The following is a 14,402-nucleotide window of genomic DNA, read 5'->3' on the forward strand; positions in this document are numbered from 1 at the left end:
CTAGGTATGAATACCAAAATGGAAATAAGCAAATAAAGAAAACACCTTTGGAAGCCACAGAAGAGGCTTTCCCAGGAACTACCTGAAGAAGGCTTCATGGGCCAGAGTATCACCAGACACCTGATCTACTTTTTTCATTCAAGTACAGCTCCAAGAAGCTCCCAGAAATCAAATACCAAAAAGTTATCCCATGCTAGTTTGCAATTTTAAGAAGTTAGTTACAGACTAAATGTTATACCAATTTTGTCCACAGCTTATTCACATTACTCCTTTGGACCTGCCAGCCTTCATACGATTTGCTTGTGCTATTCAGATTTGCACTTATTTGGAGAGGAGGAAGTAACACCACCTCTCTTACTTGAGAAAAGCTTTACTATTGCACCCATTAATGGCTGAATGAAACTGTCTCCAGGAAAAGTCAAAGTTACAAAGCACACAGTCTATAAGCTGTGCATAAGAAGATTAAAGCATGGCCTGCTTCAAATTTCCTAAGCTTGAAAAAAATGTGTGGCAAAGGCCTCACAGGACTGGAGAACCCACTCATTTTTGAAGGTTTAATAAAGCAGTATTATAAAATAAAAGAGCACGGGAAAAGACAACATTCAGTACTGTAATTTCTACAAACCCACAAAAAGACATCCCCAAAACAGAAAGAACACATGCAGTGTTCTGTTCATCTGTGCTTTGCTGGAGTGCCCTAACTGAAGTGCAGTAAGGAGATACAAAGAGGCATAAAACCCTTTAGGCTGTTACTTGAAACTAATCTCCTCACTAGCTGCATGACTACTGCTCACCTCCTTCTCTGTCCCATAGCTCTTGACAAGATCTTCAGCTATACAGCTCCCTAACAACTTATTACATTTGTAAAAAAAGGTATAAAGACATAATCCTCACTAAACTCCACAATAGTACTAAGCATTCATTATGGAAGTTTTCTAGTTCTGGAAGGATATTCTGTCTTTATCCTGTAGGTGTTGAAAGGCAGAACTGAACCCTTCCTGACATTAGAATGAGTGTAATTTTCAAGAGAAACAAACAGGAGCTCCTGTAGCATTGTGGCTTTCTGTCTAATCAACACGAATGTCAGTGAAGTTGTTGTAGAAGTCATCCACTCTTCTCACACAATAGAATGAATTATCTTACTGTAAGCAAAGATGCTTAAAAGGAAAAGCAAGAGCCCAGGATTAACCTACTGCAACTGAGGAACACCATCCACCTAATGTCCTCAAACAGTAACAAGAACACTTTGTGAACACACAAACCTCTGGCATGGTAGCCCCAGCAGTAACCTGGCTAGCACCAAACTGGTTACATGCAGAAAGCTACCAGTTTGACACAGTGAGCTCTTGAGCAGACATGGTCACACACCAGATAAAGGAGCCATCTGTGTCCAAATTAGTGCATCTCTTTGCAAAGGTAGCTCTCCTCATTGCAAAGCCCCGCAGTCATTGAATGCGCAGTCATCTCTCTCTGAACAAAAGACTACAGTAATTCAGTGAAGAATGGTCCACAGCCCCACCAGAAGACATTACAGAGCATCCCTCCTATTTCATTGCTTGCAACTCACTTTCAGTCTGGTGGCTAGGAAATTTGATTCAGACCACAGAGGTGGTTACAGAAGTGTTACAGAACTCAGCATCAGCGCGAGAAGCACATTCTCACTGATACACATAAATGTAACATTAAAGATGTAGTGACATCCCTTGGGCACTATTGTATAGATGCAGCATGATTTGTACCTGCTGTTATTCAGTAATTCCAAAATGTTTTTCTCTCCCCTATGTCCCACAATTTTTTCTCCCTCTAAAAGAAAGCAGCATGCTGCATTACGCTCTGCAATAGATTTAGGCTTCTTTCCTGTACATGCAACATAGTGCCAATCTTGGAACATTTAGTGCTTTCCAGGAATCACAAAGGACATGCACACTGAAAAGCCTCTGTGGAAACACATGGGTATGATTAGGCACATTTGTCCAGGGCAACAATTTTCATGCTTTTGCCTCAAGGTCTCCACCTTGCAGGAAGTCCAATAATACAAATTCAACTTTTAGACCCCCTCCCCCCATTCTAATTCCCAAGGCTGAACAAACTTCAAACCAACCACAAGAATACTTATTAAACCCTGAGTTATTCAGCAGGACTAGTGTAGTCAAGCCCAGGGACACACAGAACGGAATGACTGGCAGAAGCAGAACTGTTGTAAGCCAGCCGCTCATCCTGCTGTGACAAGCAGCAGTTCAGAATGCATATTTCAGGCACAGGAATAGAAGCAAGTGTCCTAATTACCTCTTCTCTAAATCTTTTTCCTCTTGCTGCATGGAGGTCAGAAAGAACATAGTATCAATTTGAAAGGAGACACAGATTAGAAAGAGTATCAAACACGCTAGGTGCAACAGTAGCACTGCTGATCGCAAAGGTCCGTGCAAATTTGTGAAAAGGTACTGTCACATTCTGCACGTAATAAAAAGGTAGAGCTTACTTATTAGACAAGTTAAAATTCTGACAGCTTTCAGAGATAAACACAGAATGGAAAGCTTTATCATCCACATGCTCTCCACACCCAAGTCTACTTTTTCCAGACAAGCTCGTCTCCACATAACTTAGAATAAATAAACTGTGAGCCAGCAGATCTGAACACACACCGTGACAGACTAAGTAGTTCCCCAATAAGAAACCTATTATATCTAGGTTGTTCACAATTTTGTCCGTCTCTATGCCTCAAATGTATATTAGACATACAAGAAGCAGGCTTTTTAAGAAAATGATTGATTTGGAACAGAGTTCCGAGCATATTTATTTTAAAAATGCCTCAGAAAGAAAATTAAACTGCATATTCTTCACACTTATTGCAAGAACTCTGCTACACTAGCAAATGCTTTATAGTTTATCACTGGCCTACCCTGTTAGTCTGCAAGTTGCCACAATGGATAATCTGTACTGTTACTTTAGAAGAAAAAAAAATACAAAAACCCACACCAAACGCCTCCCTGTCAAATATTTAAGAATAGGTGGAATAAATGACCTCACTGCAATTTGCAGAAAGTGTGCAAAAATATTTGTAAGCTTTCCAGAAATTGCTTTTACTCAAATACCTGTATAACATTTGTCAGTGCCTGTTTTAATAGGTTTTTTCATTTTCTCTTCTAGATGCACAGGCTTTTAACCAGCTCTAGACTGTAGTACCAAGAACAGATACTAAAAACAGAACCAGCAGATAAGCACTGTTATACAAGAAATGGAGAAACCTTAGAACAAAGTCTTGCTAAACTCTTTCTTGCCTCTTTCTTCAAAGATGTAAATCAAAACACACCCTGTTGCATATCCAAATGGCTAGACAGCTAATTCACAGCACAGTTCTTGGAGAATAAAAGTAGCTAAGTAGAACAATTTTACTACCTGTAAAATAGTACTATCTGCCTTGATCCTTCTCTTAGGAAGAAAGCTCCACTCAAAAGGTGAAAATCTTGCTCCCTGAATTCACAGTCCAGCTTTAGCAGCTTCACTGCTACTTCAGCAGTAAGCACGACACAGGACAAACACTAGTTTAAAGCAGACAGCTCACCACACCATATGAACATGGGATTAAACTGGCAGTCATCTTTTCTATATACAGACTATTTTGTATACAATTAGAATTCAAACGTATTCATTAAAAAAAAAAAATTCTCTGGCCTTAATGGGTCTCCATCAGTCTCCATCACTGATAGCCAGTCCCATCTTATGAAGTCAGCAGGCTAAATATACTGTGTGATAAATACACTTTCACTGCTTAGGTATGATCAGGCAACCCACAGCAATGTCACTGATAACATGATAAAGTCACCTCATCGTCACTGTCTGATGTCTCAGAGTCTGAAGATGCTGTAGGTTTGCTCACAGGTGGCTCCTTTTCTTCAGAGTCGCTGCGCTTCCGTTTGGCCAATGACAGGAGCTCCTGGTGTAAAACACACACAATTATTTCAAAGTGTCGTAATTAGTTTTAACAATCCAGGTCAGTGCACACACAGGCTCTCTGCAATAGCTGAGCACATCTCAGTAGCACGATTATTGCCACCTACTAGGAACAAGTCTACTTATGTTTCATAAATATACATGTGCACACACAATTTTAATACTGGATGCTACAAAAGGATTTTAAGGATAACAAATTATAAAAGGTAACTATTAGTACCATTACTTTCTTGGCATAAACAACTTAAGACAAATTACTTTCATAGTCGAGTCATGTCCAGATTTGTCTTATTTGGATTGGGTAATAATTCAAAACCACCCTAACTACACCATGAAGCATCAGCCCTAAAAAGCCAAATACCACTAGATAGCAGCTTCTTCTCCTATAACAACAGATATGTTTGCAATTATACAACTTAAAGGGGAAATGCTTTAGGCATCCCTTTTACATCATGGTTGGTAATATTTAGTTAAATTCCTTTTCACTGCTGGTACATGCCCCAGAATGCACTTAAAGCTTAGGAGAGGCACAGAGCAGGTATCAAGCTCAAAGTCTGTGAAACTTAGTAGAGCTGCTCTGCTCAAAAGGAAACACTTTCACAGGCAACACACACCCACACAAAGAACTACATGGCTCTCAAATACTCTCATCCTCTGCTGTTCATCACTTTTCAGGTGACACAAGCAGTAGCACAAACCAAACATTCTTGAAGCTGTGTTACTGTCTTTGCAGTCCGGGACACAGAATCTATTCTCAGAAACATCACTCTGGGGCTAATTAGTCTTAGCTGTGTGTAGAAATACAGCCACACCAACTTCTGCAGTCTTGGGAAGTTGATGCTGGATTGGTTTCCATTAGTTTCATAACTGGAAGATTATCTCAACAAATTGATTCCAATTTACTACCTCAAATGAGAACATAAACACTGCAGAAACTGATGGTCTGCCTACTAACCAATAAAGAAACTTTTCACTAGTTCATTAGTATTGGTATTTTACCAAACGTTCTCTAAAGAAGCCCTGCAACATCAACATAGCACATTTGTACAACCAGAAGATCTCTGGAAGCTCCTGAAGAAGCTTCAGTAGTGCTTCTTTTTGGGAAACTGTTGAAGAGAAGCACCACATTAAAGCCATATTCTTTTTTTTTTCTTTCTACACTCGTTCTCTATTTTCCAAGACACTATATTTAAAAGGCTGCTAGCCATTTGATTCGACAAGCCCAGATTGCCACAAGAAGCTGTCAAACATTTAATCGGTATTTAACATTTAAGTGAGTATTCTCTCATCTCAAAAACATGGCTTCCCTGCCACCTGATCATCATCTTTGCACACACACGTCCCCGCTGTCACAGTTACTACAACAGCTCAGTGGAGGGGGAAGCACCTACTGCTCAGGTAGAGCTGCAGATGCCTGCTGCCAGTGAGGGATGGAACAGATGCAGAAGCACGTGGTTACTCCTGCCAACATCGCTCCGATTGTCTGACTATGCTAGAGCTAGTCCAGCTCCCATTTTCAAGTTCTAAACTCTCAAACTCATACACTAGCAGCAAGATGTTGGCAGTGCTAAGGACTCTAGAGCTATGCAAGATCAACCACATCAGCTCCAGTGTATTTGCTTTAACAGGGGATCTGATCTTTCTGAAGCCCCAATCTGCAAAGGTATTTTTGTGTGTTTGGGAAGGCTTTTTATTGCAACATAGCAACAGCTTCTACATTAAAAACTCTGAAAGTCCAACTGATAAATTACATCAGACATGTCGGCTTGAGCATATTCAACCCACCAAACTTCTCCCCGGAGCAAGCACTGCCCTACAAGCTGCAACGGACTTCACCTATAATGTCTTTATTTACCACTGGAATCACACCATCAATACCTGCTGCACCAAAAGGTGAATCTTTGAAAGCAGCCTGCTCCACAGGGGGAGACATCCCTTTTGCAACCCTGACACGCTTGAACTCACAGCAGACATCGCACTTACAACCCCGGGACATGCTCTGATGACAAATAAATAAACACCAGCCCTTCTTACATCTACAGGCTGGTTTCCCACCAACAGAGCTCCCCAGCACAGTCACCAAGATTGAGAGGGTCGCATTAAACACACACGCATTAACACTCCGGGAGCCTGCCCGCCCCGGGGAGAGGCAGGGACCTAACACGCTGCTCTCCCGGCGTACCAAAGTAGCGTGGAAAAGTTGCCCAGCCCTTTGGGCCTCTTTCCCCACTACTCGAGGTGAGGAGACCGCTGGCAGCCGGGCCCCGCTAACCCCTCCTCAGGGCCAGACCGCCCGGAGCATCGCCCCGGAGCATCCACCGCCCCTCCGTCCCGCCGGCGCCGAGCACGGGGCCCGCTGCAAAGAGCCCCCGCCAAGGCGGGCCTCCTGCCAGGGGCGGGCCGGGACCCGCCGCGGGGACGCGGGCTCTCCCCACGGCGGCCGCGGGGCCCCATCGGGCCGAGGAGGGCGAGAGCGGCGCGGGACCAGCGGGCGGGAGCGAGGGAGGGATGGCGGCGCCGAGCCTCGCGCGGGCCGGCGATCCCAGGCCCCGCGTTCGGGCCGGGCCTGCCCGCGCACCTGGTCCAGGTTCTCCTCGCTGCCGCTGTCCTCGGTGTCGGAGTCGATAAGGACACGGCCTTTCCGCTTCTTCACCATGGCGGAGCCGGCGGTGCCCCCTCCCCGCCCCGGCGGCGGCGGCGGCGGCGGCGCTCGCACGGCCCGGCCCGGCCTGCCCGCCCGACACAAAGGGCACCGCGCATGCGCGGCGCGTGGGGCGGGGCGAGGGCGGAGCCGCCGCTGCCGCTGTCCCCTCACGGAGCCGCGCGCTGTCCCCGCGGCCGTTCCCCCGCCGCCCGCAGAGCCGCGGAGATCGCGGAGGTCGTGGAGGTCGCGGAGGTCGCGGGCCGCGCCTCGGCCGCCGCTGCTGCCGCTGCGTGCGGGACGTCCCTGGCCGCCGTCGCTGGCGGCGCAACCGGAGCGGCGCGGCGCTCGTTCCTTGGGCGGCCCCGGCGCGGCGGACCCGCGGCGGGAAGGTGAGGCGGTGTGCGTGCGGGGCCTGGCGCTCACGGAGCGGGAGCGGCGAGGCGGCCGCTCTGCAGGGACGGGGTTCGGCCGCCGCCCCCCGTGCCGGCCTCGCCTCTGCCCGCCGGGCTCAGCCGAGCGGGCGGGATCCGGGCCGGCGCCCAGGCCGCGGCCGGTGCGGCGTGAGCGGGGCCGCGGCGGAAGCCGAGGCGTCGCAGCTGCCGGGCCGGGCACCGGGCTGCTAAAGGCTCGCCGAGGGATACAACCGGGCTAAAGCAGAATGTACGGGAATTCTCCGTTCTCTTCTTGCACTCGGGTGCAGCAATGAGGAGACAGGGTTTCTGGATCGCGAACTTGCCTCCCGTCGTGTGAAGTGCACGATAGAGCATAATGTGAATCCTAAGCTACTGAAATGTGAATTCTAAAAGCTACTTCAGTGTAGCTTTAGGCATAACTTAGTTAGAGTGTGAGAATAACGGCAGTAAATTTTACAGTGAGTAAAGGAAGGTGAGTGACATGTAGAGGGTGTGAGTGGGGTGCTTGACTCCATTCCTAAAAGCTCACAGAAGTTGAATGCCTGTGACATCAGTTTTGGTTTTGTTCTGCGGCATGAAAAAAACAAAACCAAAAAAAAATTCCACAAAAAACAAACAAATAAAAACCACCAAAAACACCAAACCAAAAAAACAACCAAACAACAAAAAAACCCCACCTGTATAATTTTACAAGTAAGAGAAAATAACATTGTACAGAGCATTGAGGAGAGTTTTCCTGAAGCCTTGTTTTAAAAAAAACCCACATTGAATTGTAGTCTTTCATGTTAAACTTTTCAGTCTTTGCAAACGTCTCTCTAATCCTAACACAGGTATATTGAGGGCGACTTGGAAGAAGGTTGTGGTATGACTCTTGCAGGACTTAGTATTTGAAAAGTCTTGTCATCTGTGTTGGATGAGGTTGTTATGTTTGTCTGTGTGGCAGCAGCACCTACCTGTTGTGAATTTGTGATTTTCATGCAGGAATAAAACTTTTTAGTTATATAGGTGCCATCTTTTAGAAACCTTCATGGGTTGTTTTTGCTGGTGTTATCCATAACACTGAACTTATTGGTGGAAGGCATGAAGATAAATTGATTTTCTTTTCTATTTTCAGTTTTATTTGAAGTAGTTTACTTGGGTTTTCTTATTTGCATGGGGATTTTACACCATGGGCAGAAGGGAAAGCATAGGGTGGAAGTCAATAAGTAAACTCAAGCTCTGAGGAGGTGTCATTCCTGATGGGTTTTTTCATTCTGTTTTCCAATGACTTGGATTTCTAGCTAGTATTGATTATAAAAGTTAAATAATTTCACAAGCATCCTATATGCAGTTTTTTATAACCTTTTCTCTTTTTCATTAAAGGTGAAGATCAACTACAGTAACTACAATAATATAGCTGTAAATACTAGTTTAGTTGTTAAATTACCTTTCAATCCATTGATTGCCGTACTGGCCGTGAATTCAAGTGACCAGTATGGCTCTGGCTGTGCTGCTGAACGGTGCTTCCTTCCCCGCTGGATGCTGCAGGCACAAAGTTTTGCTCTCCTCACTTGGACCTCTCCTCAGCAATTCAAAATTGTACAGCAGCTACAGGAGGCCCGGGGCAGAGCCTGAGAAAAAACTGTCTTGGCAGAATGTTGATTTCAGCTTTAAGAAGACCATTGATCACCTGAAGACTCAGCTAAGCTTGCTGAAGAAGGAAACCCAAGATTACTTAAAAGGACCTCGAGGCCATCCATTGAGTCAGCACTTGCTGGAACAAACAAGGGTGTTGTGGCAGTTTAGGAGCCAAGAAGATTTAAATAAATGGGTTATTTCCTCTGATATGGAGATTGGAGGGAAAAGTCAAGTTTACATCAAATTGGGTAGGAATAACCAGGCTGCTCTGCTGTATGGAACCCTCAATACAGAAGTGCCTCGTGATGGGGAGACAAAATACAGTGGATATTGCAGTATGAGATCCAGACCACTAGTGGTAAGTACAGCTCCGTGTTTGCACAGCTTCTGATATGAATCTGAGGTGTTTGTGGAATCCCAGTGACAGCAAGTGGCCTGCTCTTTACTGCTGATCACTTTCAGGTTTCTCTCAGACATGTAATTACTGCTGTGCCTGCTTTGACTTGGAAGGAACTTAAATTTTTTTCTTGGATATCGTTTTCCTTTCTTAGAAAAGGAATAATACATATTTGATCATTTACTTATGATCAAATACAATAGACAGACCTGTTTGCAGCATCTGTAAGTAAGAATTTTCTGGGCTTTAACTTGGTCTATTCATCAGACTTGGTTACGATGAATGAATCATTTTCTCACAGGAGCAGAAAACAAGGCTTTGAAATGTACTTTTTAAAGGTCTGCCTCCTACTGTACATCAGAAAAAAAGCAAGACACAAATCTTTGATAGCTCAGAATTGAGCAAAATAGAATCAGAAATGGGTGTGCTTATTTTGGATACTGCTTGTTTCATCCCTTATTTCTAAGCACCTTTAAAAATAAAGGACCATTTTCATGCACTGGATAAAATCCTTGAATATTTAATGTGTTCTGTTGTTTGTATCTTGGCACAAGTGCTTAGGTAGAATAATTTCTGGGCCAAAATCTTGGGGAGTAGGGAATATGAGTAAGCAAAATCAATGGGTAAGTGAGAGGCATATGAAGACTGATTAAAATGGTGACATTAGATCAGATGACTGGAACAAGTGGAGTCTGTCTGAATTAAACTCTCAGGACTGCTACTGACTTATGCAGATGTGACCCAAACTTTCACCTCCTATTTCTGAAGCAGTGGAGTGTATGAGTCAATCTTTATTTAAGTAGAAAGGCTCAAAACTGTTGAAACCATAAAATGCAGTAGCTACAGGCCTTATATTTATATATTCATAATGTACTTATTCTGTTACCTACAGGATGAGTTGGTAGAACAATAGCTGATAGGTAATCATAGTAATGCTGTAAAATAAAGGGGAAGCGTCTGAATTTTTGGTGCTAATTTTGACTTCTTGGCAAGTCTAGCCAAGAATAACTTTGCCCTCTGTCCCTCGTTGCTCCAAGTGACTTCAGTGCAGAAGGACTGAAGGACCCTTGGATATGTCATCATGCAAATGGCAACATCTCAGGATTTTTCAGATCTTTGGAAAAAATGCAATGAAGAATTAGACATGCTTGCAATCTTATTATTTTACACAGTTAATGAAAAAAATTGGAACGCATTAAATGCTCCCAGTGTTCATTAATCTTCCATTGGAAAGTTATCAAAGGGGATAAGTTATTTCACTGCTTCAATTTCCTGCCATCACTTTTGAATGATCTAGAACTGACCACAGAATATTAAACTTAGTGAACTACATAAGTGCTGATCTATCACTGCAGCATTTGTGTAATTGCCTGATAGGGAATTACAAGGAGGTCTGATTTCTGATAGTTACAAGATTGTGGTTTATAATGAAAGTGTGAGTCCTCAGGCAGCAATATTGCAATTTGTGTCTCTAGTATAGTGCTGAAGGAAATGCAGTGAGCTCAGCTGCCAGGGTGATAACAGAGTAGCTGTGTTCACTGTGTTACAGTAAATACTATCTGACATAATAACAAGGGCATGATCAAAGCAACAATGTTCTGTACCTCATAATGAAAGTGTCCTTCTATTAAGGAGGAGTAATTCTATTTATCAATAATTTGTAGGGATCTTTTAACAGGAAGAAGTATTATGACTGGTCAAACTTCAACAGTCTGTATTTACGTGTCCGTGGTGATGGCAGACCTTGGATGGTAAACATTTATACAGACCCCTACTTCTCTCATCAAAAGGATGACCTCTACAGCTACTTCATGTTTACCCGAGGAGGCCCATACTGGGAGGAAATACAGGTGAGCTAATGAATCTTTCAAACTAATGAGACTGTCTTGAGGTCCTGGCCAAAACACAGGAAGGGGAATTCTTTCAACATTCACAGTTAGTTTCTATTGCTGTCCACTCAACATTTTCATTATACAATAGATATGTGCCTTTGGCTTGAGAGTTCCCAAAACTGGACTAGGGGAGGGCACACGGTGTCAATTGTGTTAAAGAATTGTTCCACCGTGTGTTTCTCTGAATGCCTGCTGTTGGCTCTTACTGGAGCAATAGGATGGGCACAGCAATTGAAACTCAGCAGGCGTTGCCTGGAATGTTCTCTGTGGTAACCATTTTATCTGTAATACAAATGGGTGTGGACTGTTGTGGGATTTTTTTCCATGTAACAGGATTTGCTAAACTTGGAGCCTCTCTGGAGTCAGTCAGTCTCAAGAGCTGGGATTTGTCATTTGTGACCCTTGACTCTGTGACACAGAATAATATTTTTGAGAAATGTGAGTTGTGACTCTTTTCTGGTGCAACTTGAGGACCTTTTGTAATTCTCTGATGACAGCTATAGGGAGGTTTGCACATCTTTATGAATTGTTGCTGAGTGCTCCACAATACCATTGTCCAGTCATGTGGGAACAGCCTGCTGTCCCTCCAGATGAGGAGCCAGGAGGATGAAGGAGTGTCACTGCTGGCTTGGATGTTTTCCTCTCACCCTCACCAGCCACCAGCCAGCCCTGCTTTCTTGTTCCCACTACTTTCAAAGAAATTTTTACATTACCCTGAAGTGCTTTGCTAGAGATACTGATGTCAGAGTATGAAGTTTGCACTGTGAAATCCACAGCCTGGGTACAGATGGGCTGTCAGTATGTACCCATGCTAGACTTGAGAGTAATTTCTGGTTTATATTTCCATGGTACTGGAAGGAGATATTCTCACTGTAAGCAGCCACCTTCTGTGCTGCAGCTGTCCATTGTGTCCTGACAGGGTAATCCTCCTGTGGGATGGCTACAGCCACCACAGGGCAGGGCGGGCCTGGAGCTGGCTGCCAGTGGCCAGCTGAAAGGGTTAATGTGACCCATTTCTTTGTGCCAGTTTCATGTACCCAACTAATGCTAGCACCAGATACAGCAGTGTTAATTTACTAACACATTATTTTCTTTTCCCTAAGTTTCTGTTTTATACACTGGTGACACTAAAGTCTGATTTTGTTTTGTTTATGTCAGATTCCATTCTCCAAATTCTTTCTCTCCAGTCGAGGAAGAGTCCAGGATAACCAGCATCCTGTCTGGTTAGACAAGGCAAGTTTTCTCTAGGCTTTATTTGAAATTTCATTTGAAAAGGCAGTATAAGGAACACACAACTGCTCTGTAAAAAAATCAGAATTTCCTTCAAGATGGCCTGATATAGATAACTTACAAATTCTCTAATGTTTGTGAATTTGAAATTGAAGGGCCTCTTCATGTTGTAAGGTGCTTATTCTCATGTGTGGTAAATTAGAACATGAAGTTGTATATGGGCTATTTAAAAATATATTTAATTAAATATAATATTAATTAATATTAAAAATTTAATATTTACTAGGAGTTAAAGGGACAAATTAGTACTTGATCTAAGTATCCTTCACTGAACTTTTGTTGATGGTTATTTTATATGCAGCACTTGACAGTAAAAATTACACTGTACTTCCAGTGCAATTTTAAAAACATATTTTAAAGAAACCCAAAAATCAGGGAAGCAGTGGGAAGGTAGTTTAAGAAATCTTAATAAAATATCTTGGTCACATACAGAATATTTGGAGTTGGAAGGGACCGACAGGGACCATCAAGTCCAACTCTTAAATTAATTGCCCTCATGATACTAATACATGTTTTCCTAGGAACCTGGAAAAGCAGAAAATAATTGTTAAATAGAAATAAAAAAGACAGGAAACAGTCAATGTATCTAGGGCTTGCAAAGGAATATTCTTCAGAGCAGAGTTTAGGTAACTCCTGTAGATTATCTGTAACAATGTGATTTGGGAAAAAAGAGCTTTAAAAACCCTCTGGACTTCAAAAGCTGAGGGGCTGCTTGTAGAGCTTGCTGCTGGGGCAGGAATAGCATTGAAAGCATTAGAATGATCCAGAGGAGTGTCAGTGCATTTACCTAGCTTTGTTCTTTATTTAGCATATATTTGCAATATAGATTTACATTCAGTCCCATTTATACATCTGATACAGCCTAGGCATTACTTTCCCAAACTTACAGCAGTGCTTGAACTCATGGGCACTGCTCAGATCTGCACTTTCAGCAGGGCTTTGGGGCAGCTGAGTTTATAAGGTGGCCTGCACTGATGAGTGGACTGAGCTGTTAATGATGGAGGTGTTTTGTAACCTGTGAGAGCTGAGGGAGCATTTGGGCAAGCCATAGGCTAATAGAAAGCATGCACGAGCCACACAGATTTGTTCTTATATTTAAGAACATTATTCTAATTGGAAAACAGTGGCTAAGAGCCTTGTCTTACTATTAAACTCAGTAATTAAGTTTCATGCCAGCTTAAAATTAAGTTCTAAAATGTCTGGTTTGTTGTTTTCACAGAGTAGATGGTGTATCACTATCTAGAATGATTCCTTCCATCCTTAATTACATCTCTGTTTCTCCTATTAATGAAAGAATAGTAATTTTATGAAAATGTGTTTAGAAACCCAATTGTGATGAAAGTGGCTGTATAGAAAGCATGAAGGATAAAAGTAACTTGCTTTAGGCTCGGGCCATTTTAAATCAAGGGTTTATTAACACAGTGATAGAAAGGCACATGTGGAGTCATTTCCCACTGGCGTCTGTATTGAAAATGGGATAGTGAGTGTTCAAGCCTTAAAAAATGCTGCTGCATTTTGAACAAATACCGTTTTAAAGAAGATGGCTGTGATTGGTGTGTTAAATATAATTTGGGAGATACAACTGAGTTTGATTGTAATATTATACTGTTCTACTCTTTGTGTCTTTTAATTAGGTTAGAACTCTTGGATTCACCATTGGAGATAAAGTAGATGGTCCATTCCAGCTGGAGATTGATTTTATTGGTCTGCTAAATGACAGAGCTCATAAAGAAAAGTTTGCCTATGAAGCATATGACAAGAACACTCCAGTCTAAGTTGGGCTGGTGTCCTTTGGAACATTCTTCAGATATTTGGTTTATTTTTATAAAATACTTCTTAACATGTGGTTTGTAACAGCTTGAAGAGCCTGTGTAAACATTAAAAAGATAAGTGCATGAAGTGTGGCACCACGGGCATCTTTAAACTCCCAAATACAGACTCATGGAGAGACTGTACACAGATGGATGGATTGCAATGTAGCCTGAGAGCAGTTGTGATGTTCTTACAAAGTAGTAACTCTTTGGCTTCTGTCCTGACCTTTACTGAAAAAAGTATTTCACAAGTTTGTTGTTCTTTTCTTGTCCAACACTTTTATTTTCTACATTGTGATTTGTTGACGGTTGTAAAACACTTGCATCTACTAGTTTTAAACTGAAAAAGGTATGAGAATTAATACTCTGAGGACTGGTGCTTAAGTG

General features: G+C 42.8%; 2 protein-coding genes across 3 annotated transcripts in view; one reads left to right on the forward strand and one right to left on the reverse strand.

Moving 5' to 3' along the window:
• Nucleotides 1-6,708, reverse strand: part of RTF1 (RTF1 homolog, Paf1/RNA polymerase II complex component) — a 29,507-nt gene extending 22,799 nt beyond the window's left edge. The window contains exons 1-2 of the mRNA XM_039704756.1: nucleotides 6,530-6,708; nucleotides 3,824-3,934 (exon numbers count right to left, since the gene is read on the reverse strand). Of these exons, the coding sequence (XP_039560690.1) occupies nucleotides 3,824-3,934; nucleotides 6,530-6,607 (189 nt within the window). The 5' untranslated portion in view covers nucleotides 6,608-6,708. The remainder of the gene's footprint in view (nucleotides 1-3,823; nucleotides 3,935-6,529) is intronic.
• A 139-nt stretch (nucleotides 6,709-6,847) lies between these two features.
• On the forward strand, nucleotides 6,848-14,264 carry NDUFAF1 (NADH:ubiquinone oxidoreductase complex assembly factor 1). Of its 2 annotated transcripts, none has more exons than XM_039704758.1 (5): nucleotides 6,848-6,984; nucleotides 8,371-8,983; nucleotides 10,687-10,872; nucleotides 12,073-12,147; nucleotides 13,839-14,264. In XM_039704758.1, exons 2-5 carry the CDS (start codon nucleotides 8,483-8,485, stop codon nucleotides 13,977-13,979), a joined length of 903 nt encoding a protein of 300 aa, XP_039560692.1. In that variant the 5' UTR covers nucleotides 6,848-6,984; nucleotides 8,371-8,482; the 3' UTR covers nucleotides 13,980-14,264. The 2 variants fall into 2 exon arrangements, with proteins under 2 accessions (XP_039560692.1, XP_039560693.1); XM_039704759.1 differs by lacking the exon at nucleotides 6,848-6,984 and adding an exon at nucleotides 7,007-7,255 and having other exon boundaries at nucleotides 13,839-14,263.
• The last annotated feature ends 138 nt before the right edge of the window (nucleotides 14,265-14,402 follow it).

The sequence above is a fragment of the Passer montanus genome, unplaced genomic scaffold, assembly GCF_014805655.1.
Source record: "Passer montanus isolate IOZ18808 unplaced genomic scaffold, ASM1480565v1 scaffold18, whole genome shotgun sequence".
NCBI lineage: Eukaryota > Metazoa > Chordata > Aves > Passeriformes > Passeridae > Passer > Passer montanus.